The 26,527-nt window shown below is 48.9% G+C and overlaps 1 protein-coding gene across 3 annotated transcripts; it reads left to right on the top strand.

Moving 5' to 3' along the window:
• The first annotated feature begins 76 nt into the window (after positions 1-76).
• LOC100278596 (ATP-dependent DNA helicase MER3 homolog) lies at positions 77-24,621 on the top strand. Of its 3 annotated transcripts, none has more exons than XM_020551462.3 (27): positions 77-374; positions 652-797; positions 1,069-1,252; positions 1,371-1,532; positions 1,624-1,861; positions 1,956-1,992; positions 2,074-2,120; positions 2,719-2,756; positions 2,932-2,953; positions 3,054-3,266; positions 3,452-3,608; positions 3,690-3,741; positions 4,388-4,459; positions 4,556-4,605; positions 4,731-4,848; positions 4,920-4,983; positions 5,054-5,137; positions 20,770-20,895; positions 20,979-21,175; positions 21,252-21,440; positions 21,527-21,775; positions 22,138-22,187; positions 22,290-22,307; positions 22,406-22,488; positions 22,596-22,887; positions 23,248-23,291; positions 23,426-24,621. In XM_020551462.3, the coding sequence occupies exons 2-27, from the start codon at positions 718-720 to the stop codon at positions 24,439-24,441; spliced, it is 3,882 nt and encodes a 1,293-aa protein (XP_020407051.1). In that variant the 5' UTR covers positions 77-374; positions 652-717; the 3' UTR covers positions 24,442-24,621. The 3 variants fall into 3 exon arrangements, with proteins under 3 accessions (XP_020407051.1, XP_020407052.1, XP_020407053.1); XM_020551463.3 differs by lacking the exon at positions 77-374 and adding an exon at positions 396-486; XM_020551464.3 differs by lacking the exons at positions 77-374; positions 652-797; positions 1,069-1,252; positions 1,371-1,532 and having other exon boundaries at positions 1,795-1,861; positions 1,961-1,992.
• The last annotated feature ends 1,906 nt before the right edge of the window (positions 24,622-26,527 follow it).

The following is a 26,527-nucleotide window of genomic DNA, read 5'->3' on the forward strand; positions in this document are numbered from 1 at the left end:
TGTTCTCGCTGCGACCCTGCCTGCTGCCTCCCTCGACACGGCCGCACGAACGACCTGACCTGACACGGGACTGGAGTGGAGGGAAGCGTGCCAAACAACGAGTCCCGCCCCGCCTGCAAAATCCACGGCGAAATTTGAATCCCTTCGCACAACGGCTCAGCTCTCATTCTTCTCTTCCACCGACCACCCGACAACTCTCACGTCTCACAACACCAAAGCATCCGCCAGCTACTCCTCCTGCTGCGATCAAGCCGCTCTCGAAGCAAGCAGACGCTCCTCCGATCCTCTCTCTTCTCCCCGCCGTGTCGTCAACAACCTCTCTCCCTCCTCTCGCTGCGGTCTCCCCCGCTCCGTTACTCCGATTCCACCAGCGAGTAAGTTCCCGCTTCCGCACTCGTCTCCTAGACTCGCACGTCGTCGCTCCGCAATTCGGTTCAGCAGAGAGATCACCCCGCCGACTCGGCTCCAAGCGACGCCGCGCGCAAGGTGTTCGATGATACTCCTCGCGATGGATTCATCGCCACCGATCGCTCGGATGTTTTTTTACTCCCGATCACTCGGATTTTTTTTTTACTCCCGATCGCTCGGGCTTTTCACAGCCTGGTCACTCGGACAGTCGGATTGCTTACCGCCATCGTTCGGATTCTGCAGCAGGCGAACTCTGTGCTGCATCGATCTCAAGTAACACCGGCTTGAGGTCAGGTCGCCCGATCGAGGATGGGTTCTCTCGCCGATCCGTACGCGCTACGCTGCGTCTCCGACCTGCCTCCGCCATTCCGCTCTATGTTCAGGTTCAGGTGTGCGACCCGTGCGCTGATTATCAAGCTCTGTGTTCATTTTTTTGCTGTATATGCGCCTTGTTTCTGCAGTTTTTGCTTTGTTCAGTTGCCTGATTGTAGCACCCTCATCTGTATAGTTTGAATTGACCAATATTCTCGAGTATTGCATCACTGCATGAGATTATAACGTTAGGTTAATGAAATTTAGAATTATGGGGGATATGGAGTAATATCGAGAGACTGGTGTGGAGGTGGGATTTAGTGAAGTAATGTTTTGGTTTCTCTGCAGATACTTCAATTCCTTGCAGAGTGAGTGCTTCCATGTATGTTTCTTCTCGGATGTGAACATGGTTATCTCGGCACCTACGGGGAGTGGGAAGACCGTACTATTTGAACTCTGCATTCTGAGGCTCCTCTCAAGGTTCCTTTCACCAGATTGGAGGTTCAATTTAAATAAAGGAACTCTGAAAACAGTATGTACCGATTCTGAATGCCATTTCTGAAAAATAATAAGGCGCTTATAATGCAATTGCGAGTTTAGGATTTGTGTATTTTATTTTTATCTTGTGGTTCACTGGATTTATATGGCAGATCTACATTGCACCGTCGAAGGCGCTGGTACAGGAAAAGCTGCGGGACTGGAACATGAAGCTGGGCCCATTAGGGATCAATTGCTTGGAGATGACTGGTGACGGTGAATTTTGCAACACTAAAGCCATCCATGATGCTGATTTAATACTCACCACTCCTGAGGTCCATGTCACTACTTACTTTGACCTGTAGAAGTTAAGATTAGCCTGCTAACCCACTTCTTGCTTTCTCACTGGAATTGTAATACATGCAGAAGTTCGATTCTATGAGTCGACATGGTATAAAAAGTGGTAGATTGGGTTTCTTCTGTGACATTGCTCTTGTCCTTATTGATGAAGTTCACCTTCTAAATGATCCACGTGGAGCTGCGTTAGAAGCAGTTGTCAGTAGGATAAAAATGCTATCGCGACATGATAACATGAAATCTTTTCCTCTGGCTAATGTTCGATTAATCGCTGTTTCTGCTACTATCCCTAATATTGAGGACATAGGTTTGTAACTCTTTGCTGTAAATTTTTAGCATACCATTTGCATTGCCATATCACACTCCAATAAAGAAAGTGATATTTCCCTACTAAATTTCAGCACAGTGGCTCTTAGCACCCCGAGAAGGAATCAAAAGGTTACTAACACATTTTATTTTGAAGATTTTCTGGAGTACTCCCAATAAATTTACCTTATCTATGGTATCCTCCTTTTGCAGATTTGGAGAAGAAATGAGGCCAGTGAAGTTGACAACCAAGGTCTTTGGTATGATTGAGACTTCATATATAGTAGAATCAAACTCACCACATGTCAAGGGCTCATGTCTGTAACAAATACTTTACAACCGATGCGATGTAAATTCAAACCTTCAAACAACTTGTAATCTCTGAACTTGAGCCAAAAGTTTTGCCGGAATAAATAAAATCAATCAGGTGGGGACCTGCCCCCCCCCCCCCCCCCCACACAACACACACACAAAGAAAGTTAAAAAAACAGATGCGGTAGGTACTCATCTGGCTGTAAACTTGTGTGCTAATCTGACAGTAAATGCTCTCTTTGTCACGTGTTTCTTGAAGGACACCAAGTCATTAAAGTGTTTCAGATTTTACCAATAATGATTTGACTATTTTCTATGCCACTGAAGTTACATTTGATTTACATATGTAAAACACCTCTTGTACAAAATGATCACAAGTTCTCTTTCATTAGAATAAACCTGTGCTTTTTGTGCTACTAGGTAAATTTATGAACATATATACACATGGTACAAATTGCTAGCATCTTCCTAACGTTCTTTCAGCTTCCACTTCGTCAGCCATTTCCGTGCTGCTAATTCTTTCCCTTTTCTTTGTCTGTTATTTAGGTTATGCTCCAGCTAAAAATGACTTTCTTTTTGAGAGGGTATGCATCATTACTATCCAAAATCTTCCTTCGTCACGATTAGAGTAAAAGTTAGCAGGGAAGTTTTAATTCAGATTTGGTTCTGCATCTCCCTGAGTTGTATCATATTGTGCCAAATAGTTGGATTTTATATAATGCTAACTGCTTAATTATTTTTGTTTGTTTCAACTTGTAGAGGTTGCAGAGTTTTATTTATGGTAAGTAACATCTCCCGATCACTCAGTAGCTGCATTGCACATATGTTAATTATAGTTTTAAAATTCAATAGCAGAAATATAAATGGAATATGGATTACAGATATACTGATGCAACATTCAAGGGGGAAGTCTGCACTTATTTTCTGTTCTACGAGAAAAGGTGCACAAGAAGCAGCGCAGTGCCTTTCACAAACTGGAGCATCGCTTGGCTATTCGAATCCATTTATGAAATCAATGCAGCAGTATGAACATCTAAAGGCGGCTTCCCTAACCTGTAGTGACAAGCAACTGCAAGCTTGCATCATACATGGAGGTTATCTGGAATCTTGTTCCCTGGGCACCCATAATACCTTCCTTAACTTTGCAAGCTCCATTTTTTCAGTAATGTCTTCTTTTTTTTGAAAGGGAAGCAATGTCTTTTTAGGTGCCCATGTTAGTTGATACACTTATAAAACTTTAGTTGATTGCTTAACAGATGCAATCCTGTTCCATTTTCAGTTGGTTTTCATAATGGTGGTCTTTGCTTAAAAGACCGAGGTCTTGTTGAGGGGCTTTTCCTCAAGGGTGATCTTCAAGTTCTATGCACAACAAATACTTTGGCACATGGCGTCAACTTGCCTGCACATACAGTTGTGATAAAGTCAACACAGTTCTTGTGAGAATCAATTTTAGATATGACATCAATTAAATTGACATATCTATACTTCTAGTTTTTGACATAGATTCCATTATGCAGCAACAAAGAGAAGGGCCTATATGTTGAATATGAGAGATCCATGGTGCTTCAGGTGCACTGAGTCTAATGTGTCCTATTAAACTCTTCGCCTAAAAAAGTCATATAAATCTATTATCTTTGATATGCAGGAATAGATACTCCATCTTGCTTCACATCTTACTGTGATTTTGTATGGTTAATGTTGGTGTATAAATATGCCTACCTTCTTCCAACATCTTGCTTCACATCTTACTTGGTAGTTTAATTCGCTAGTCCCTCTGCCTATGCTTGTACTATAGTTTTTTTTGGTACTCTGTTGCCTGGCAGGGGCCACAAGATGCATGAGCTCCTTGCTAGGCAGCTCATCCTAGATCGTTAATGGGCTGAGTCTGTTTCTGTGGTCGGTGTGGTGTGTATTTTTTTCCCGTTGTGTATGCATTGTTGTTTGGAGGGAGTAATCCCTTCTGTGTGTCCTATTTATTCTTCTTAATAAAATGACATGCAGCTCTCCGTTGTTCAAGAAAAAAAATAGAGTACACATATAAAAACAGTAGGGTCCACTCCTACCTTATTTCCCCACAAAATGTAGAAGTTTAAATGTATACCAAATTTATCAGTTTAACGTAACACATTTAATAATTTCAATTTTCAAAAATATAAAAATACTATATGACTATCCTCTTGTTTTTGAGAAAGTTTCTATTTCGGGTGATCCACAGATGTGTGGGAGGGCTGGACGTCCACCATTCGATGATACTGGAACAATTATAATCATGACAAGAAAAGAAACGGTAATCATCATGTGTTTCCACTCTTATTAACTTTGTAAGTTGACAGGATATATTTCCTGGCTTATTGAACTAACATGTTTTAGATTTTTCTTTTAGGTTCATCTATATGAGAACCTTCTAAATGGATGTGAAATGGTGGAGTCTCAGTAAGTGCTTGATTTCTAATCAGAAACTAGTGTCTCATGTGATTTTCACCTAAAAATAGACTGATATGAACTGCATATAATTTTGTACTTCTGACCAAGTATATATACTACATAACTACCACCAGGTTGCTGTCATGTGCGGTGGAGCATCTAAATGCAGAAATCGTTCAGTTGACAGTATCTGACATCATTCTGGCGGTTGAGTGGATCAAGTGCTCGTATTTGTACATCAGAATAAGGAAGGTGTGGATGCATACTCTCGTTTAACATTTAAATTTAATGCATGTCATAACTATAATGAAATAAATTGCTAGAATCCTGAGAACTATGGAGTTAAGAGGGGGACTCCTCAAGATCTCCTTGAAAAGCAAATTCAAGGTACCTTATTTTGGCATCATGGTTCTGTTAGGATGCCTTATGCTTTGACCTTAAGCAATCAAATATACAGATATATGTGTCGATAAGATTCATGAGTTGGTGGAGTATGGACTGATTTGGACAGATGAAGGAGCTTTCGTTTTACAACCGCTAGGTAAAGTTTTCTTCTTTCTACCAATATGAAAATGCAGAGATCACAATCACAAGATGCTGTATGGTCTAGCGCTCAATCTGCAGGGATAAAACACTAGAACTTATGGGTTGGATGCATCCAGCCCACACTGCAAAATAAAGTAGACTGTAGCTTAAAATCATATGTTATAGATATCAATCAGCCAGATCCTGAGATCCATGAAGCTTAACTCACATTATATTGGTCTAGATACGCTCTCCCTACCCCCATCCAGCATTTTAGGATTGTGGACCAATGAATAGTATCCCTTGAGCTGCTGTTGTTGGATTTGTATGTCTAAGTTCCTATGGCTCCAATCGGGAAATATCGCCCTCCTATTTCAGGAATTGTGTTGTGTTACTGTGTTATCATCTACCTTTTAAACTGTGCATGGATCAATTTCACATAAATATCATGCATTGCATTTGTGAATCTGTATTGCAATATTTTCTGCAGTGACTGCCATGTTTCTTGAGGCCCTAATACCTTGGCATACTTACTGTTGAGCCCACTTTTGGGCAGCGGACGGTCCGGCCCTGTAGCCCAGACGGTCCGCAGTCCGGACGGTCCACGATGGTGGAGCGGACGGTCCGCGCGTGCGCAGAATCAGTTAGGATTCCAGTTTCTTGCGAGATTTGTTAGCTAAATCTGCGGGATTAACTCGAGAAACGACTTATAACGGGTCTAGACCTCCCCCTTTATATAGATGAAAGGCTACGGCCGATTGAACCCCTCACAATCGATTAAATCAAATCTACTTATCATTTTTTCCTTATGTATTAGGAGTAGTTCTAGTTTAGCCTCCCTCTACCTCAAATCTTCACCTTTCTTCGGCTCTACGTCGACTAGAGCCGTCTTGGGTGGCGTGCCGACGCCAAGACACACCCTAGGATCTCTCCTCTTTGACGGGTCCCTCTCGGGAGGCGAGATCTAGGCTGCGGCGAAGAAGACCCTCTGCACCATCGCGGACTGTCTGAGCCCCAGGCGTGAACCGTCCGGACGTACGCAGAGGAGGAGCCGCTCCTGCGCCAGGTCGTGGACCGTCCGGCTCAGGGCCGCAGACCATCCGTGCCTCCGCAGTGAGTACCGCCAGGCGGTCCTTGCCAGTGTTTGGCTCCCAGATCGGCGCCAACACACTTTTTGGCGACTCCGCTGGAGAACAGGTGTCTAGATCTACTAAAAATGAGGCCCTCAAATGGTCGGTTCTAAAGATCACACCGATATTTCCCCGGACAATATCCTAAAGTCGGCTGTTGAAAGTCTAACAGCCGAGGGGCAACAACATTACGAAGACTACATGCGTCAAGCGAATGAGAAATTCTTGTCACAATACACAGTGGATCGCCACCAGAAGGTTGTCAAACATGGAGAGATCGATGACGCATCTCTTCTATCTTCGCTTCAAGTCCCCAACGAGCCCTCTCCGGAGCGCTGGGTGAAGCCACGAAGGACCCAACGGGCCTTGTAGCGGTCGAGGGAGACGTCCGTGGTTAGCTTATGGCGAAAGAGCCACTTGTCGGTGACCACGTTGGTGCCTGGTGAATATGGCACCAGGTCCCAGGTGTGGTTGGCCAGCAGGGCCGTGTACTCCTCCTCCATAGCGTGACACCAATGTGGGTTGGCGAGGGCGGTGCGAACGGAGGGGACCGGGGATGCGTCTAGAGGAGTGGTAGTCGTATCAGCTACCAGGATCAGTCGGTCGACGGGGCGGAGAATGCTGTCGACGCGCCAAGTCACCATCGGGTGGACGTGCCCGGGGTCACGGTGGATGGCGATCGGGTGCTACAAAGGCGGCTCGGAGCGGGACGTCGAGAGCCGCGTGCATGGCCTGCTCGCGGCAGTGATAGATGACGGTGGGGTCGGCGAAGCAAGCCGTGGTCGTCGACGGGCCCGGGTCAGTGGGCGCTGAGGGAGTGGCGTGCCCGCGTTAGTGGTAGACGAAGGCAGGGTTGGCAAAGCAGCCTACGCTCGTCGACGAAGTCGCGAATGGCGCAGGTGTGGTCGTCGGGACCACGCGTGGCGCAGGCGGGGTCGACGGGGCCGTGCTTGGCACGGGAATAGGAGCGAGCGGAGGCATCGAGGCTGCACGTGGTGCAGGCAATGGCGCAAGGCGGAGCGCTTGGGGTGGAGGGGGAATCAGATCATACTCAAGGAGGGAGTCGAGATCGGTAGGTGGGGAGGAGCCAGCAAGGGGAAACACATCTTCGTCGAAGACGACGTGATGAGAGATGATGATGCGGTGGGAGACGAGGTCAAGACAATGATACCCCTTATGGTCATTGTTAGAATAGGAACCCATACCCTAATCAGGGGTTGGGAGTGGTATTAAATAGGAAGAGTAACTGGGCCAAGGCCCATTACACAGGGGTATAACGGTCATTACACAGGGAATAGCACTAACCCTAGACGGGTAGTCTAACACCCCCCCGCAGTCACAACTCTATCCTGTACAGATGTTGAGACTGGATCGGAAGTCTAAAAAGACACTCGACGGTAACCCCTTGGTGAAGATGTCGGCGAACTGAAGCGTGGTGGGGACGCTGAGAACGCGGACGTCACCGGCAGCGACACGCTCGCGGACGAAGTGCAGGTCGATCTCCACATGCTTCGTGCGCTGATGCTGCACGGGGTTGGTGGAGAGGTAGACCGCGCTGACGTTGTCGCAGTAGACGAGGGTGGCGCGCTGGAGGGGACTGTGGAGCTCGTGGAGGAGCTGGCGCAGCCAGGAGGCCTCGGCCACGCCATTGGCCACGGCACGGTACTCGGCCTCAGCGCTGGAGCGAGAGACGACGGGCTGCCTCTTGGCGGCCCAAGAGACGAGGTTGGCGCCCAGGAAGACGGCGTAGCCGGAGGTGGACCGGCGCGTGTCGGGACAGCCAGCCCAGTCAGCGTCGGTGTAGACCACGAGCTCCGACGTCGGGGATGGGCGGAGTAGGGGACCGTAGTTGAGGGAGCCGCGGAGGTAGCGTAGAATCCGCTTGAGCGCAGTGAGATGGGGCTCCCGCGGAGTGTGCATATGCAGGCACACCTGCTGGACGGCGTAAGCGATGTCGGGCCTGGAGAACGTGAGGTACTGGAGCGCGCCGGTGAGGCTCCGGTAGGACGTCGCGTCGGCGACCGGAGGCCCGTCGTCCTCAGAGAGCTTCGCCTGAGTGTCGACAGGCGTGGAGCAGGGCTTGCAGTCAGACATGCCAGCCCGCTCCAGGATGTCGATGGCGTACTGGCGCTGGTGGAGGAAGAGACCCTGGGGCCGACGTTCGGCGGTGACGCCGAGGAAGTGGTGGAGGGGCCCCAGGTCCTTCATCGCGAACTCCCGCTGAAGGGCGACGATCGTGCGCTGAAGGAGGTCGGCGGTGGATGCCGTGAGCACAATGTCGTCGACGTAGAGCAGGAGGTAGACGGTGTCGGCGCCGCGCCGGTAGATGAACAGGGACGTGTCCGACTTGGCCTCGACGAAGCCGACAGAGGCCAGGTAGGAGGCGAAGCGGCTGTACCAAGCCCGTGGCGCCTGCTTGAGGCCGTACAGGGATCGGTTCAGCCGGCAAACCAGGTCCGGACGGTCAGCGTCGACGAAGCCGGTGGGCTGGCTGCAGTAGACAGTCTCCGTCAGAGTGCCATGAAGGAAGGCATTCTTGACATCGAGCTGATGGATCGCCCAGTCGCGGGAGAGGGCGAGGGAGAGGACGGCGCGAACAGTGGCGAACTTGACGACAGGGCTGAAGGTCTCGTCGTAGTCCACTCCGGGGCGTTGGGTGAAGCCCCGAAGGACCCAACGGGCCTTGTAGCGGTCGAGGTAGCCGTCTGAGGTTAGCTTGTGGCGAAATAGCCACTTGCCGGTTACCACGTTGGTGTCTGGTGGACGCGGCACCAGGTCCCAAGTGTGGTTGGCCAAGAGGGCCGCGTACTCCTCCTCCATAGCGCGACGCCAGTGTGGGTCGGCGAGGGCAGTGCGAACGGAGGAGGGTACCGGGGAAGCGTCGGGTGGAGTGCTGGTCGTAGCGGCTGCCAGGATGAGCCGGTCGACGGGGCGGAGAACGCCAGCAGCGCGACGAGTCACCATCGGGTGGACGTGCCCGGGGTCGCGATGGATGGCGACCGGGTGGTATACGGAGGACTCGGAGTGAGCCACCGGAACGTCGGGAGCGGCAGGAGGGGCCGGCTCACGGCGGTGATAGACGACGGCGGGGTCGGCGAAGCGGGCCGCGCTCGTCGATGGGCACGCGGCGGGGGGTGCCGAGGTAGTGGCGTGGCCGCGGCGATGGTAGACGAGGGCGGGGTTGGCGAATCGAGCCGGAGTCGACGGGGCCGCGCGTGGCGCAGGCGGGGTCGACGGGGCCGCGCGTGGCGCCGGCGGGATCGCCGGGGCCGTGCGTGGTGCAGGCAGGACCGACGGGGCCGCGCGTGGCGCAGGCGGGGTCGACGGGGCCGCGCGTGGCGCAGGCGGGGTCGACGGGGCCGCGCGTGGCGCAGGCGGGGTCGACGGGGCCGCGCGAGGAGCAGGTAACGGCGCAAGACGGGGAGCCGAAGGTGGGGGAGGAATCGGATCGGACTCGAGGAGGGAGTCAAGATCGGTGGGTGGGGTGGAGCCAGCAAGGGGAAACACATCTTCGTCAAAGACAACATGACGAGAGATGATGATGCGGTGGGAGGTGAGGTCCAGACACCGGTACCCCTTGTGGTCAGGGGAGTAGCCAAGGAATAGACAGCGGGTGGAGCGAGGAGAAAGCTTATGTGGAGCGGTAGCGGAAGTGTTAGGGTAGCAGGCACAGCCGAACACGCGAAGGTGGTCATAGGAAGGGGCTGTGCCGTAAAGGGCGAAGTGGGGGGTAGGGTGTCGTACCGCCTTCGAGGGAAGACGGTTGAGGAGGTGGGTGGCAGTATGCAGGGCCTCTGCCCAGTAGCTGGCAGGGAGAGACGCCTGGAAGAGGAGACAGCGGAGCATATTAGTGGTGGTGCGGATCATGCGTTCGGCTCGGCCGTTTTGGGCAGAAGTGTAGGGGCACGAGAGACGCAACTGGACGCCATGAGTGAGGAAGAAGGAGCGAGAGGCGTTGTTATCGAACTCGCGGCCATTGTCACACTGCAGAGCACGGACCGGGCGACGAAACTGAGTGGATACCCAGGTGAAGAAGTGTGTGAGGGTGGTGAATGTGTCCGACTTCAACCGAAGCGGGAAGGTCCAGAGAAAATGGGAAAAATCATCCAAAATCACCAGATAATATTTATAACCAGAAAGACTGAGTACAGGGGAGGTCCAAAGGTCACAATGAACCAGATCAAAAGCCCGCTCAGCCCGAGAAGAAGAAGTAGTAAATGGGAGACGAGTATGTCGGCCTAACTGACAAGCATGACAGAGACCCTCAAAATGTCCCCTACTACATGAAAGATCGAGACTACTGGTAATCTTGGTCATGACGTCGGGTCCAGGATGGCCGAGACGTCGATGCCATGTGGTGGAGGAGGTGGTGGAGACCAAGGCAGGAGGTGGAGACACGCCGGCGGTGGAGGGCTGGAGCGTGTAGAGAGGCCCCGAGCTGTCACAGCGGGCGAGAAGGGTCCTGGTGGCCAGATCCTTCACAGAAAAACCAGAGGGGTCAAACTCAATGGAACAGGAGTTGTCAGTAGTGAATCGACGAACAGAAAGAAGATTGTGGGTGATGTGGGGAGCTACGAGAACATCGTTGAGGTAAAACGGCCCAGGGAGAACCGAGGCACCTACTGAGGTGACTGGCAGAGTGGAACCGTTTCCAACGACGATCGAGGATGGGTGAGAGGGGAGTGGGGGATGAGAGCGAGAGAGCGTGCCTGCCGTGGGGGTGGTGTGGTACGAGGCACCGGAGTCGATCACCCAGTCGGAGGGGGGTGGGGTCATCGCCATGGTGCTGAAGGCAGCAGCGAGGGAGGTGCTGTCCCAACCACCAGCCGGCGGGGACCAAGGCGTCGAGGTGTGGGTCCCCGGGGGCAGGAGCGCGGGCGGAGCCTGGGGCACGACGGGAACACCATAAGGAGGTGCGCCGTAGTGAGGTGTAGTCAGGAGGGCGGGCGCCGGAGGACGGGGGGTACTCGGTGCCGGGCCCGGCCACATGGCGATGGTCCCGGTCCAGGGGTTGTAGAAGGACGGCCACGCGTGGCCGCCACCCCGGCCGGAGGGACCACCACGAGAGGAGCCGCCGCTCCCACGGCCGCCCTTGCGGGAGCGACGACCCCCGTCGGTCGTGGAAGTCGGACGAGGGGCCGCCGGGACGGCAGGTGGGGGGCGGGTGGGAGCCCCGGTCGACGGAGGACGGGTGGCCTGGCCCCCTGAAGGCGGCTGACCACTGGTGGGAGCGCTGTAGAGGGCCGAGGCAGGAGTGGGTGCCTCATTCGCCATGGTGAGCTCCTCGAGGAGAAGCTCGTTACGCACGGCGTGGAAGGTGGGGAAGGGCACGCTCCTCTTGATGAGAGCCTTCAGGTGGCCGTAGCGGGGGCTGAGGCCACGCAGGAGGTTCAGCACCAGGGTACGATCGGCAACGGGCTCGCCGAGATCGCGGAGAGAGTCAGCCAGGCCCTTCATCTGGCGGCAGTACTCTCCCACGGAGAGGTCCCCCTGAGAGAACAGGTGAAACTGGGCGTCGAGGTGGAGTGCCCGCGCGTCCCGATTCCCGAGGAACTGGTCCTCGAGAGCGAGCCACGCCTGACGAGCCGTGTCCGCCTGGTCGCGGATGATGTCCTGTAGCTCAACGGTGATGGTGCCGTGGAGCCACGAGAGGACGACACTGTCCATGAGGCACCAGGAGGGAGTCGGCGGAGCGTCGAGGTCGTCGAGGACGTGCTCGGCGAGGGCATACCGCCGCAGAGTGAGGAGGACCTGTCCACGCCAACGAGGGTAGTGGGAGGACGCCGGGTCCAACACCACGGACACGAGGGCCCGGATGTTGTGAAGTCCGGCGGCTTGAGTGTGGAGAGCACCGATGTGGTCGACGTCGAGGCCAGTGGCGGGGATGGCCGCAGGAATCGCCGGGGGGTCCTCACGAGCGACCGGCGGGCGGCCGAGGAGGAGGCGCTGCGCGGTGGCCATCTGGGTGGTCAGAGCGGCGCCCAGGGTACGTTCGTGCTCCAGGGCGAGGGACGTGGCGCGCTCACGCTCCCGCGAGGCAGCCACAGCGGCCTGGATCGTAGCGAGGGCGGCGACGAGTGCGGGGTTGTGCTCGGCGGGTGCCGGTATGGTGGGAAACCCCGGCGGAGAGCCACGGCGCAGGGCCATGGGAGTGGCATCACGGAGGGGCCCGAGGCCGTCGATGTACGGGGCACTGCCACCAGCGTGCTCGCTGCGGGGGGCAGTGAGACTGGGCAGGGGAGGTCCGACGGCCGAGGGAGAGGCGAGGCCGGCGTGCAGGGTGGAGGCCGCGCTCAAGGGGGCGGTGGTGAAGCCCAGGCGGGCGGTTCCTGCGGCCAGGCCCGCTCCAGGCGTGGCGGCGGCCCTGCTCGCGGCTCCTGCGTCCAGGCCTGCTCCAGGCGCGGCAGCGGCGGTCGGGTCCGAGCCGGGAGCGACCGCGGCGGCGTCGGTGAAGGGAAGGCGGCCGGCGGCCATGGGAGCAGCAGCGCCGAGGGTGGCGCCGAACGGCCGGCGGAGCAGGGGCGCACGGGGCGCTGCAGGCGGGGCGCGGAAGCTCGGTCGGGGAGGGTGAGCGGCGTCCTGGCGGGGCTCCTGGGCAGGGTGCGACGGACGTCGGGCGGCCGAGTTCCAGGGAGAGAGAGCGAGGGGAGGGGAGGGGCCGGCGGCTGAGATGGGGGGAGGGGCCGGCGGCGGGAGGAGGAGGGTGGGGGCTGGCCGGCGGCGGCAGCAGGGAGGGGGAAACCCCTGGCGGCGGCAGTGGAAGCCCCCTGGCGGCTGGGAGGAGAACAGGACCTAACCTAGACTGAAGATACCATGTTAGAATAGGAACCCATACCCTAATCAGGGGTTGGGAGTGGTATTAAATAGGAAGAGTAACTGGGCCAAGGCCCATTACACAGGGGTATAACGGTCATTACACAGGGAATAGCACTAACCCTAGACGGGTAGTCTAACAGTCATGGGAGTAGCCAAGGAAGAGACAACGAGTGGAGCGAGGAGATAGCTTATGGGGAACGGTGGCAGAAGTGTTAGGATAGCAGGCACAGCCGAACACGCGAAGGTGGTCATAGGAGGGGGTTGTGTCGTATAGGGCGAACTGGGGAGTAGGGTGGCTCACCGCCTTCGAGGGAAGACAGTTGAGGAGGTGTGTAGCAGCGTGCAGGGCCTCTGCCCAGTAGCTGGCAGGGAGAGATGCCTGCAAGATAAGGCAGCATATCACATTGGTGGTGGTGTGAATCATGTGTTCGGCCCGACCGTTTTGGGCAGAGGTGTAGGGGCACGAGAGACGCAAGTGGACGCCATGAGTGAGAAAGAAAGAATGGGAGGCGTGGTTGTCGAACTCGTGGCCATTGTCACACTGCAGGGCACGGACCGGGTGACGAAACTTGGTGGATACCCAGGCGAAGAAGTGTGTGAGGGTGGTGAACGTGTCAGACTTCAACCGAAGAGGAAAAGTCCAAAGAAAATGGGAAAATCATCTAAAATCACCAATTTTTTCTCTTGAAAAGGGCCGTAAAGACCCAGGTACAAAGCACTCCTAATGGAGGCCAGAAGCAGGCATACACAAAACTATCCATAAAAATTATGACTAAGAAACTACAACCCTAGAAGCTAGGAAGCTTGGCCGGCCAAAAAGGAAAGCCCTTTGGCACCAGCCAGCTGCCATATCTCCCTTTCCTCACTAGCAGCCTGAAGTAGGAAGGAGATACAAGGGGTCCTTCCATCAAACACCACCTTGTTCCTATGATTCCAGATCATCCAGGCCCCTAAGGAAATAAGAGAGTCCAGTCCTTTCTTTCTCATACTGAGGACCTGAGCTGAGGATCTCCCACCAACCAAAGAAGGAAGTCTCCACTTGCTGAGGGGATAAGCTGTGCAACCCAAACTTTCTCAAAAGGTTGTACAAGAACACTCTTGAGAACACACAGGAGACCAGCAGATGATCAATGCTTTCAGGTTCTTGATCACACAGAGGGCACCTAACCGGGTGGTTCATGCCTCTTTTTTCTAGCCTATCAGCAGTCCAACATTTGTTGTGTGCCACCAGCCACTGGAAGAAATGGCACTTGGGTGGCATCCAGGATTTCCAGATCCGTTTATGATGATGAAAGGAGCACGAACCCTGGAAGAGACCAGCATAAGTAGTTTTAGCCGAGTAATTACCATCTAGCGCTATGGAGAAAATGTGCCTATCTTCAATATCAGGATACAACGGTGAATCCGATAGAGCTTCGCAGAGGTGCAGAAAATCAATCAAGGCCCCTGCTGATAGAGCGCCCCTAATATCACAAATCCATCTCCTATTGACCATAGCCTCTTGCACTGTTCTTTTGTTGATAATTCTTTTAGATATGGTGCAGATCAGCCTTGGTGCGATGTCAGCGACCTCACCAAATAGTATTTATAACCAGATACACTGAGTACAGGGGAGGTCCAGAGAACATAATGAACCAGATCAAAAGCCTGCTCAGTCCGAGAAGTAGTAAATGGGAGACGAGTATGTTGGTCTAACTGACAAGCATGACAGAGACCCTCAAAATGTTCCCTACCACATGAAAGATCTGACTGCTGGTAATCTTGGTCACGACGTCAGGTCCTGGATGGTCGAGACGACGACGCCAAGTGGTGGAGGAGGTGGTGGAGACCAGGACGGGAGGCGGAGACACGCCGGTGGTGGAAGGACAGAGCGTGTCGAGTGGCCCCGAGCTGTCACAACGGGCGAGGGGGGGTCCTGGTGGCCATATCCCTTCACAGAAAAACTAGAGGGGTCAAACTCAATGGAACAAGAGTTATCGGTGGTGAACCGACGAACAGAAAGAAGATTATGAGTGATATGTGGGGCTACGAGAACGTCGTTGATATATAACGATCCAGGGAGAACCGAGGAACCTACTAAGGTGACCGGCAGAGTGGAACCGTTTCCAACAACGATCGAGGAGGGATGGGAGGGATGGAGGCGATGGGAGCGAGAGGAGCTGACGAAGATAAGCTTAGGAGGGAACATGAGGAGCTGACGAGACCGCTGCAGGAGGCGATGGAGTTGATGCGAAGGGTGGAGTTGTAGTTCAAGAAGGCGGGGGCAACACCGGAGGTGTTGGCGAGGATGACGACGATGACGAGGGAACTGGAGGCTGGGGTGTTTCCTAGAAGGAGATAGTCTAATTTGGTGAAGGAGAAAGAGGCAGTTGTTAAGGCTCTTGATGCTGAGAAGGCTGAAGTAGCGAGATTGAGGTTGACAATTGAGGAGCTAGAGAAATGTAGCGGTGCGAAGGATGATGATATTGGGAAGCTGAAGCCAGCCTATTTTGCCAACTATGCCCACATGGGGGAAGGTACTCAGAAACAGGCTCTTACATACTCATGTAGGCATCACAAAGAGTGGGTCATAAATTCAGGAGCATCTAAGCATGTCATGGGCATATCCAATTCTTTCAAAACTTACATCCCGTATACACATTCTGAGTTTGTTCAAATTGTCGATGGCACATCCCAATGAATCCATGGTGTAGGGTCTATAGAGTGTATACCATCTCTTAGTTTATCCTCAGTCCTACATGTCCCATCTTTTCCGGTCAATCTCATTTTTGTAAGTTCAATCATTGATCAGTTCAAGTGTATAGTAACTTTTGATGAAAACACTTGTGTCTTTCAAGAGAAGGGGACTGGGAGAAGGATTGGGACTGGAGTCAGACGTGATGGGTTGTGGTTCATCGGTTAAGAAGAATCAGCATTGAGAGCAGTTACTGAACGTGATGTGAAGGAAATTTTGCTACTTCATTGTCGGTTAGGACATATATCTTTTGAGACATTAAGACGGCTGCACCCTGCTATGTTTAAGGGAGTGGACAAACGTAGGCTTGTATGTGATGCATGTCAGCTTGGCAAGCATACTAGATCCATCTATCCCAGTATTGGTCTTCGCAGTTATGAACCATTTACTCTGATACACTCAGATGTTTGGGGTCCTTGCTCTGTTACTTCTGTGAATGGTGCTAAGTGGTTTGTCACCTTTATTGATTGTTACAGTCGTATGACGTGGATCTATATTCTTAAGCATAAAAATGAGGTGTTCCAGTGCTTTCAAGACTTTCATAAATTGGTTGCAAATCAGTTTAATGCAAGGGTTCAAATCATTAGGACAGATAATGGAACAGAGTATGTGAATAATGAGTTTAGATCATACATTTCAGATCAAGGAATCATTCATCAAACAACTTGTCCTGGAACTCCACCTCAGAATGGTATAGCTGAGCAAAAAAACCGCTATTTGTTGGAGGTAGCAAGGTCTCTAATGTTTTAGATGAATGTACCTAAGTACTTGTGGAGTGAAGCAGTGATGACAGCCACATACCTCATCAACTGGATGCCCTCAAGGATACTTTATATGAAATCACCCGCTGAGCTCCTGTTGGGAAACCATAACTTTAGAGTTCCACCCAAGGTCTTTGGTTGTGCTTGCTTTGTGAAAGATCATCGACCTATGGTGAGCAAGCTGGATCCTCAAGCTATCAAGTGCATTTTCGTGGGTTATGCCTCTACTCAGAAAGGATACAAGTGTTGGGATCATATTGGGAGGAGACTCTTTGTGAATATGGATGTGACATTCCGTGAGGAGGAACCATACTACACAAGAAAGGTTGACCTAGAAAAATTTCTAGAGGACTTCTCTCCAGTCAATGGAAGTGACCGTAGAGAGGGGGAGAATGATAGTGACCAGGATGATTGTGACCAAGGTAGTGATTTAGTTAGTAAGACTTCAGGAGGGGTGATTGTTGGAGGTATGGTTCCACCATAAATGAGGGAAGTGATAACCACAGAGATTGTGAGTAATGATGAAAGAAGTGGTTATGGAGATCATGATGATCCAACTGTCAATGGTCTGGAGGGGATACAGGATGATGAAGCTGTGATTGTTGGGACAATCCCATGTTCTATTGGGGAAGAGGTGAATAAGAAGCAGGGGGGCAACGACCTATAGTGTACGATCGAAGACGAGCTAAGAAGCAGGGGGAGCAACCTCTACCTGAATAGACACAATCTGAACAAGCTGAAGCTCTAGTCCCATACCTCTCTTCAAACTCCTCTCCAGTTCTGGTTGGTAATGTTGCTCCTCCCTCTAAACATGTAGAATTACCTCTTGCACAAAGAAGATATCCTAGAGTCAATGCTGGAAAACCCCCTTCTCGTTATGGTTATGAACATGATATTGTTAAGTATGTCTCATACTCTAGTGTCTCTCCTGCGTATAGAACATTTGTTACATCTCTACAAACAATATCTATTCTGAAGGATTGGAAGTGTGCTAAACAGGACCAAAAGTGGAAGGATGTCATGAAAGAAGAGTTGCTTGCCCTTCAAAAGAACAAGACATGGGTGTGTGGCCAATTTTGGTTGGACGCTTCATCAGCTGGATGTGACGAGGTCTATATGGAAATTCCACCTGGGTTTGCAAATGAACAGACAATTGGGAAAGTGTGCAAACTTAAGAAGTCACTCTATGGCCTGAAGCAGTCACCACATGCATGGTTTGATAGATTCAGACGAGCAGTTTGTGATATGGTCTATTATCAATGCAATGGAGATCACACGATCTTCTACAAACATTAGGGTTCTTGTATCACTATTCTGGTTGTTTATGTTGATGATATAGTGATCACTGGAGATGATGTGAAGGAGATCAAGAAACTAAAGGAAAGGCTAGGTAGAGCCTTTGAGGTAAAGGATCTTGGACCACTTCGATACTTCCTTGGGATTGAGATTGCTAGGTCATCTAAGGGAATTATTCTCTCTCAAAGGAAGTACGTCCTTGATTTGTTGGCAGAAACAGGAATGCTTGGGTGTCGTCCATGTGGCTCACCCAGTGATAAGAATCACCAAACTTGTGCTGAGTTAGGTGATCCTGTGGATTGGGAAAGATATCAGAGGATAGTTGGTCGAAGTATATATGTTTGTCACACAAGACCAGACATTGCTTATGCAGTGAGTGTGGTGAGTAGGTACACGCATGATCCTAGAGCTTGGCATATGAGGGTAATTTATCAAATCCTGAGATACCTAAAGGGAACCCCTGACAAGGGTTTGTGGTTTAGGGCAAACCAACACCTAAATCTAGAAGGGTATTGCGATGCTGACTACGCAAGCAGTAGGGATGATCGAAGATCCACATCTGGATATTGTGTTTTTGTTGGTGGTAATCTAGTTTCATGGAGAAGCAAGAAGCAAGCAGTGGTGTCCCGGTCTACTGCAGAGGCAGAACAAAGAGCAATGGCTCTAGCCTTATGTGAAAATGATGTGGTTGACAAGTCTTCTAAAAGAGCTTCTGGTGTTGAAGAACGGGACCATGTTACTTCATTGTGATAATGTAGCTACAATCAACATAGCAAATAATCTAGTCCAGTTTGACCTCATGAAACATGTGGAGATTGATAGGTTCTTTATCAAGGAAAAGATTGATGTTGGGGCTTTGAAGTTGAAGTATGTCAGGTCTCGTAATCAGTTAGCAGATAGTCTCACAAAAGGTCTAGGTTCTAAGGATAATGAGTTGGCATGTAACAAGATGGGAATGTTGAATATATTTAGCCCATTTTGAGGGGGAGTATTAGTGTAAATAGAACAAGTGTAAGGGGTTTTCTTATATAATGGTGAAATATAATGTGAGTATGGGGGTGCGGTGAGAAGTAAGACACCCCAAATCAACAATTGCTCTATCAACATTGTTGTTGCTTTTATCTTCAGCACGATAAATCAAATTAAAATCCCAACAATTTTTTTCTCGAAAGCACAGGGAAAATACGCCTTAAATTATATTAAGAAGAGAAAAGGTATGTAGAAGACCGAAATACAAATATGCTCCTTACGGAGGCCAGAAACAAGTATAAAGAAACAAATTCATGAGGAAGAGTCATCAGACGACTGTCAAGGGAGCAACCAAATAAGAGAGACCCTTGGCTCCTGCTAGTTCCCAGAGGCTTCTCTCATCGTCAGTCTGCTTCAGGATTCGAGAAAGGCTAGGGGTTTCTCCATCAAACACACATCTATTGCAGAGGTTCCAAATCTTCCAGACTCCCAAAATGATAAGAGAATCCAGCCCTTTCTCGACCATTCCCTGCACTGCCTCTGCAGCCCTCTTCCACCACTCCAAGAAGGATGTGAGGCCAGGTTGTGGAGCCAGGGCGTGTAACCCAAATTTCCTTAAAAGCATATACCAGAAAATTCTTGTGAAAACGCAAGAAATAAGGAGGTGGTTCAGGGTTTCAGCCTCTTGATCATAAAGAGGACACTTGTGTGGGTGATTCAGACCCCTTTTGGCCAATCGATCAGCAGTCCAGCATCTGTTGTGTGCCATCAGCCAAACGAAAAAACAGCACTTTGAGGCGCCCAAGATTCCCAGATTCTCCTGTAGTGATCAAGGTAGCAGATCCTAAGAATGGACCTTTGATGGGGGCCAAGATTTCCGGATTCTTTTGTACTCAGTACCCCCTTGAGTGCCAGCTGCCGGGAGAAATATGGTTTCATCAAACTCCACACTGAGCATCTACAAAACCATACGACTAGGGATGTCAGCCTCTTTAGTCTCTTGTAACCAGACCACTTCCGGGCTCAGGCTTCACTGAGTCCACCATGACCCGAACAGTATCACGTCGAGATTTGCGATTAAGCCCACGGACATTCTAAAACAAGATTTTTGAGGGGTAAAATAGCAAATTTTTCCCATGGATGGGAGGGAAGAGGCGACTAACGGCCAACAGTCAACAGAACAGCCAGGGGCTTAGGCCTCCCCGCACTAATCCTCCGGGATGGGACTGAAGAATAGCTTGGAGCCCATGGATAGGGAAGAGGCGACTAACGACCAACAGAACAGCCAGGGGCTTAGACCAACAAATTAGCTTGGAGCTTCATTGTCTTCAGGCACCATTCACCCGAACAGTGCCGCCAGCGCTGCAACATGATCTTGAGACAGCTGCTTGGTGAAGAGCTTGCTGTATTCTTCTAGCGCCTCCAGCCTAACTGAGATTTGTTCGTCCACCAGTCCCATGTGGCGGAGCAAACCCACCCGCACTTGCTCATCAGAGGAAATATTACTGTGTTGATTCCTTCAGAACATTTTGGTAATGACATGAATACACCTTTTCTCTGTCCTCCCAACTCTGAGGTTGGGCATACAGGTATGGTACTTGGAGCCTAGCCTTACGTAAGGGTCGTAATGGATCGTGATACAAATTCTTCTTCACAAAATAGTAAGGCTCTAAATAAATTTTAGTTCAAAAATAAATACAAATAGGGTTCAATTCTAATCCGATCCTTAAATTTTATAGTGTAAAATTTAGAGTTTATTGTCACCTCTGCCCCTAGCCTTACGTGATAACTGAGAATATTATATTCTACTATTCTGAATCCATGTGCTCTTGTATATTCCATTTTCTTACCAAGCTCCAATCTGTCGCTTCATTCTCATGTGTCTGTTTTGCAATTGTTTGTCAAAAGGACTCTCCTTTAAGATTTAATTGTTCATTCTCAGAACCTGGGAGGCTGATGGCAAAATTCTACCTGAAGTTTGATACAATGAAGCTTATAGTCAAAGCTTCTGGCTATTGCAGTTTGGAAGATTTATTGCATGTCATCTGTCACTCTGCAGAGATAACTTGTAGGTGCATGTCCAGATTTTGAATTGATTATTAAGTGTCAAGCATTTTATTTTATTTTATTTTTATGTTTTGGTGTATCAAGGGATCCAACTACGCCGAAATGATAAGAAGATTCTAAATGACATAAACGCTGACAAAGATGGTAGACTTCTATTTCATATTGTCATGAAGAATGGAAAAAGGAAGAAGCGTGTTCAGACAAGAGAAGAGAAAATATTCTTGCTAGCAAATGATTGCTTAACTGGAGACTCTCTAATCCATGATTTATCCCTCAACCAGGTTGTTTGCTTGTTTAGGTTCAGACACCCCTTGATTTTCTCCCCTACTATGTTGACTTAAGTGGACTCCCATGCAGGAAACAAATGCAATATGCTCAAATGGATGTAGGATTGCCAAATGCATGCGAGAATATTTTATATACAAAAAGAATTACAGATCTGCCATTAATTCTATGATCCTTGCAAATAGTCTGCATCAAAAGCTTTGGGAGAGCAGTCCATTTCTGCTGAAACAACTGCCTGGGATTGGAATTGTAACAGCAAAGGTTATTAATTTTGTGATTGCTATATAAACACTTTTGTATCTGCAGTCAGCATAATTAATTCTTGAGTTGATCACTTGCCACCTCAGGCTCTGAAGACTGCTGGAGTTTATAGCTTTGAGACCTTGGCAACTGCTGATGCAAGAAAGATAGAATTGGCCACAGGGCGCAATTATCCATTTGGGAATCATATCAAAGAATCAATGTCATCATTACCACCCAAAATTGACATACACATAGAGGAAACTGGAAACAGACTTGGGAAATCGACCATTACTGTAACACTAACTCGTCTATCACAGGCAGTTAAATCCAGTAAACGCAACTGTGCTGACATGGTACCTTATTTAACTTAGTTTCAGGTCATTAGAGCATCTCCAAGAAACTAGCTAAATAGTTTGTTAAGCTAAATTTTAGATACTTAATAGTATAATAGCTTTCCAACAGACTAGCTATTTAACTTACTAAGCTATCAGGCTCTCTAAATTAACTCCCTCACTAGCCAAATTTGGCTAGCAACTCTCGCTAGCCAAGCTAACTTGCATGTTGAAGAGTCTGTTGTAATGAGATGTTATATATAGAGTTTAATATTTATGGAGAGACAAATAAAGAGTCAAAAAAAATTCAAAAATAAAGAGTCTCTTGGAGATGCTCTTAAGTCCTTTTAAAACTAACTAAATGTTATAACATTGTTTTTTAGGTTGTGGCCTCAGAGGAAGACAATGTGATCCTCTTTCATGAGAATATAAGGTCAGTGTCTCTCTTATCAAACTGATCTAATACCTTTGACGATCTATTTTTCTTCTGCTAATGTGGATGGTTGTTTGTCGTTCTTTTGGTTCTTTCTTCCAGGACTCATGAATTCCACAGGTAACAACCTTTGTTATTCTAGGATATGTTAATTCATTCTTCTTTACCAGCATATGTTATTACAGAATTTCTCACTGGCCAGTTTTTTTAAAATGCAGCCCATATTCTGTAAAAGTTTTTGTGCCATGCCCCCAAAATGCACGGGTGACTCTGAAGGTTGATCTAATATTTGAAGAATATGGTAATATCACCATCCGGTAGTACTTTCCTTCAATGTTGAGTCTCGGTAGATTATTCACATATCATTTTTATGCTTACATAGTTTATGTTTTCAATGATATGCTGAAGTTGGTCTTGATGTCCACAAGAAGCATGTAGTAAGCAGGGAAGATGGTTTGTACGTGACCAAGGAGCATGGGATAGATAACCTTGAACCTACGTACAATATCCCTTCAGAGATTTGTTTGGTTAGCTCCAGGACAACTCGAACAAGCCGATCTCAATCTCACACTGAACAGAACCCTCTTTCCAAAGAGGTTTATGTCATAGAAGATGATGGCGCTGCTGTGAGTGCTGTCAGTGCTCTCGAGAAAGCTGATGATGCAGTGGGAACCATAAAATTTAACAACTTGGCTTCACTGTGAGTGCTTAATCTTTTTTTTTGTTCGCCAACAATATATTAAGTTATTGTCATCTACCAGTATAACCCGAAATACTGATCAGACTAGGGATTATCCAACCTTTTAGAATGTGTCAGATCAGCATACAGCACAACTTTTGTACTGGATGGTTTTGGTCCCCAGATGGTTTTCTTGGGGGATTTGTTACTGGATCCTTTGCTCTTTGGGATCAACCTGTAATATGTGTTTCGAACACTCTTCTCTCACTTAATTGAATGGCAGAGAGCTCCTGCTGCTTTTGTTCCCAAAAAAACATACTCAAGGCATGTTTTATGAACCTTGGTCAGTATTTTTGTAACGTGCTATTTTCATGATTATAGGGAGGTCCCAAGCTTTGATCTACTGCCTGAAGAAGAGTATGGAGGTAAGACAATGATGCAAACAGTATACAAGTTATATTCACTTTTATGGTTCATTTGTTCTCCTTCAATTGGAATCTGGACATTTATTATTAGCTAGCTGAAATGTGCATTATCTTGCTTACATATGATGCATCAGCTCCTGGACCAGCAGAGGCAGAATGCAAAGGTGCCACAGACAGCACGATTTTTGATCACATACGCAAAAAGTCCAAAGACTTCCCCACTCTGATGCTATCAAAATCCATGGATTGCTCATATGAACCTCTTATACTGAAGAAGATGAAGATATCAAGGGACCAGTTTGGAGTAAAGCATGGTTGTCTGCATGCGGGTGAGGCCACCACAATGGATTTTGATCCTGTTGAGCCTAGGGTCTCTCCAACCAATACTGCTGAGAAGTTCCGCGGGATCCTGGGTAGAAGTTCAGAAAGGAGTCGCATGCTGTTTGGAAAAATGGATAGCCCGTTTGAGAAGAGCGAGATGCTGGGCACGACGCCAGCTGAAAGTTCTCTTCGGTTCGCGGGTGGAAAAGACAGCTCACTGGAGAAGAACAAGACCCTGATCAGAACTCCAGCTGAAAACTCTCTCCAAATTGCAGCACGTGGAAAGGAGAGCAAGGTGAGCAAGGTGCTGACAAATCTAGATAAAAGCCCTCTTGGGTTTGCGGGTGGAAAGGAGAGCAAGATGAGCAATGTACCGAGCACTTCAGCTGAAAACTCTCTCCAGTTTGCAGCTAGGCGTGTCAGATCATCTGAGAAGAGCAAGATGCTGACAACTCCATATGAAAGCTCTCAAGCGTTTTTGGGCGAAAAGGACAGCCCATCGGAGAAAAGCAAAATCCTTATTAATAGTCCAGTTGAGTATCCTTTCAAGAAAGGAAGTCCAGGTGAAAATCCTTTCAAAACATGTAGTCCAGTTGAAAACTCCCTCAAATTTGCAGCTCAACGTGACAGCCCATCTGAGAAGAGGAAATCCTGCATCAGCAATCCCCTTCCGCCCTTCCAGCAGGCTGTTCAATGCACAAAGCAAGTAGGAGTTGCAGGTCAACCCTTTGATATTAAGGAATATTGCAAGGAAATATTGAGGAGCAGAAATGACAGTCAAGGAGGCGATCCTTTTGCTGGTTACAAGAGTATCTTTTCTTTTCTATGATCTGCTGAACAGCTAGCAAATATGATCCTGAACAATGTACATTATGACACTCAAATAACAGCTAGCAATAATCTTTTTCTTGTCATTGCTGACCATCTTCTGCCCAAAGTAGGAACATAAAATGCATGTGATTTGGTCAAAGTGTGTAAAGAGTTGCCCCACAATTTGTGTGTTACATCACTTTATTGTGCCCCACCAAGCCCTTGTACATGGTATTTCTTTACACTAATTGTTGGCGCCGATCCGGACGTCAATCACTGCGATGATAATCGGCGGCAGTGCTCTCTGCGGAGGCGTGGACGGTCCACGGCCAGGGGCCGGATGGTCCACGACCTGGTGCAGGGCTCGGGTTCCTGCATGACGTGCCGGACGGTCCGCGCGTGCGCAGGGGCGACGGAGTTCGCCGGCAGCACCTGAATCTCGCTCACGGGAGGGACCCTGTCGGGGAGAAGAGATCTTAGTCTTTGTCTTGAGATCTGTAGGCCACTCAAGACGCCTCTAATCGACGTAGAACCGAATAGGACTGAAGATTTGGGGTAGAGAAAGACTAATCTAGGGCTAAACTAGAACTACTCCTAATGCATAAGATAAAAACGAGATGTAAACTGATTATTGATTCGATTATTAATGATTAATCGGTCGTAGTCCTCCATATATATAGAGGGGAGATTTGGACCCGTTACAATTCGTATCCCGAGCTAAATCCGTGGTTTTAGCTAACAAATCCCGCAAGAAACTCGGAATTCTAACTGATTCTGCGCGAACCGTTCGCACCACCAGTGCGGATTGTCTGGATCGCGGACTGTCCAGCCCCAGGGCCGGATCATCCGCCCATCCTTTTCTGGCACCCAACATATGCCCCCTGCCTTTTGGCGGAGCTTGAGCAAACCAAAAACAACTAACTCGATATGTTCACATCAGTTTTCTTAGGCATCTTGCCACATACTAGGATGGTACTTCTTGAGGAAACGCTCGTTTAACGCCTTGGGCAAGTCTTTGCCCTGTAATGTTTGCAACAAATATGCATTACCGGACATCACCTACTTGACCTTATAAGGGCCTTCCCAGCTTGGCGACCGCTTCCCAAACTTCTGGTCTTTGCTCCATAGAGGCAACATGATCTTCCATACCAGGTCCCCTGCCCGGAACGATTTAGCCTTGACCTTCTTGTTGTAAGCTTTGGCAACCATGATATTGTCATTTTCTATTTCTCCTAAAGCTGTCACTCTCTTGTTGGTCACTTCATCAGTATTGTCCATCATTGAATTATAATAATCACCGACAGTTAGATCATTTGTCTGACGAACCTGTCAGCATTTAAACTTATCTCTATAGGCAACACTGCTTCCTACCCATAGACAAGCTCAAACGGAGATACTTTAGTAGCACAGTGTTTAGATATTCTATGAGCCCATAATGCTTCAGACAAAATCTTATGCCAATGCTTATGATGATCAGATATCTTTTTTTATCAGGCTAATCAATGTTTTATTACTAGACTCGGCATGCGTCACACCCGTTTCTAAAGGGTAGAGCCGGGCGCATAGCATATGTGTGCCAGGATCTATTTCCACACAGATGTTGACGTCACAAGTGTAATATATCAAAAGGACAATGCATAAAAGCGTAAATAACGATTATATTAATATATTACACTTTGAACAGACATAATGTCTTAACCTTTATCCATCAAAGTACAGCGAAACATGGACATCCATCCACAGGAAGATGACCGGGGGTATCACCATATTAGCATCCATGGAGCTCAGCATCATAACTTCATCTGTAAACTTCTGATCAAAATTAAGCAAGGGTGAGCTCACTTATGGTCGGTGCTCAGCAAGTGGGGGAAAAACTAATGCAAGTTTAACAAGGTGAGGAAAAGGTTGAGCAGTAAACATTTTAGTTGGTCAACATTTTATTAACAACACATGTCTTACTAATAAGTGTGAATCCCAAGTATTCCCATTAAACAAAAGTATAATAGTATATCAAAAACACTTAAGTGAAACCACTTAAGCAAACCATTGGCAGATCATCGGATCTCGATTTATTTCCATCTTCAAGTTCAATTATCATGTGAGGA

The sequence above is a fragment of the Zea mays genome, chromosome 4 (genome assembly GCF_902167145.1).
Source record: "Zea mays cultivar B73 chromosome 4, Zm-B73-REFERENCE-NAM-5.0, whole genome shotgun sequence".
Lineage (NCBI taxonomy): Eukaryota > Viridiplantae > Streptophyta > Magnoliopsida > Poales > Poaceae > Zea > Zea mays.

What these genes read in the sequence shown, in the direction of transcription:
- LOC100278596 (XM_020551462.3), top strand. Translation starts at nt 718, where the DNA reads ATGGGTTCTCTCGCCGATCCGTACGCGCTACGCTGCGTCTCCGACCTG. An exon ending in CCCCGAGAAGGAATCAAAAG is followed by an intron (nt 1,993 to 2,073) that starts GTTACTAACACA and finishes CTCCTTTTGCAG; the next exon opens with ATTTGGAGAAGAAATGAGGC. An exon ending in TCATGACAAGAAAAGAAACG is followed by an intron (nt 4,460 to 4,555) that starts GTAATCATCATG and finishes TTTTTCTTTTAG; the next exon opens with GTTCATCTATATGAGAACCT.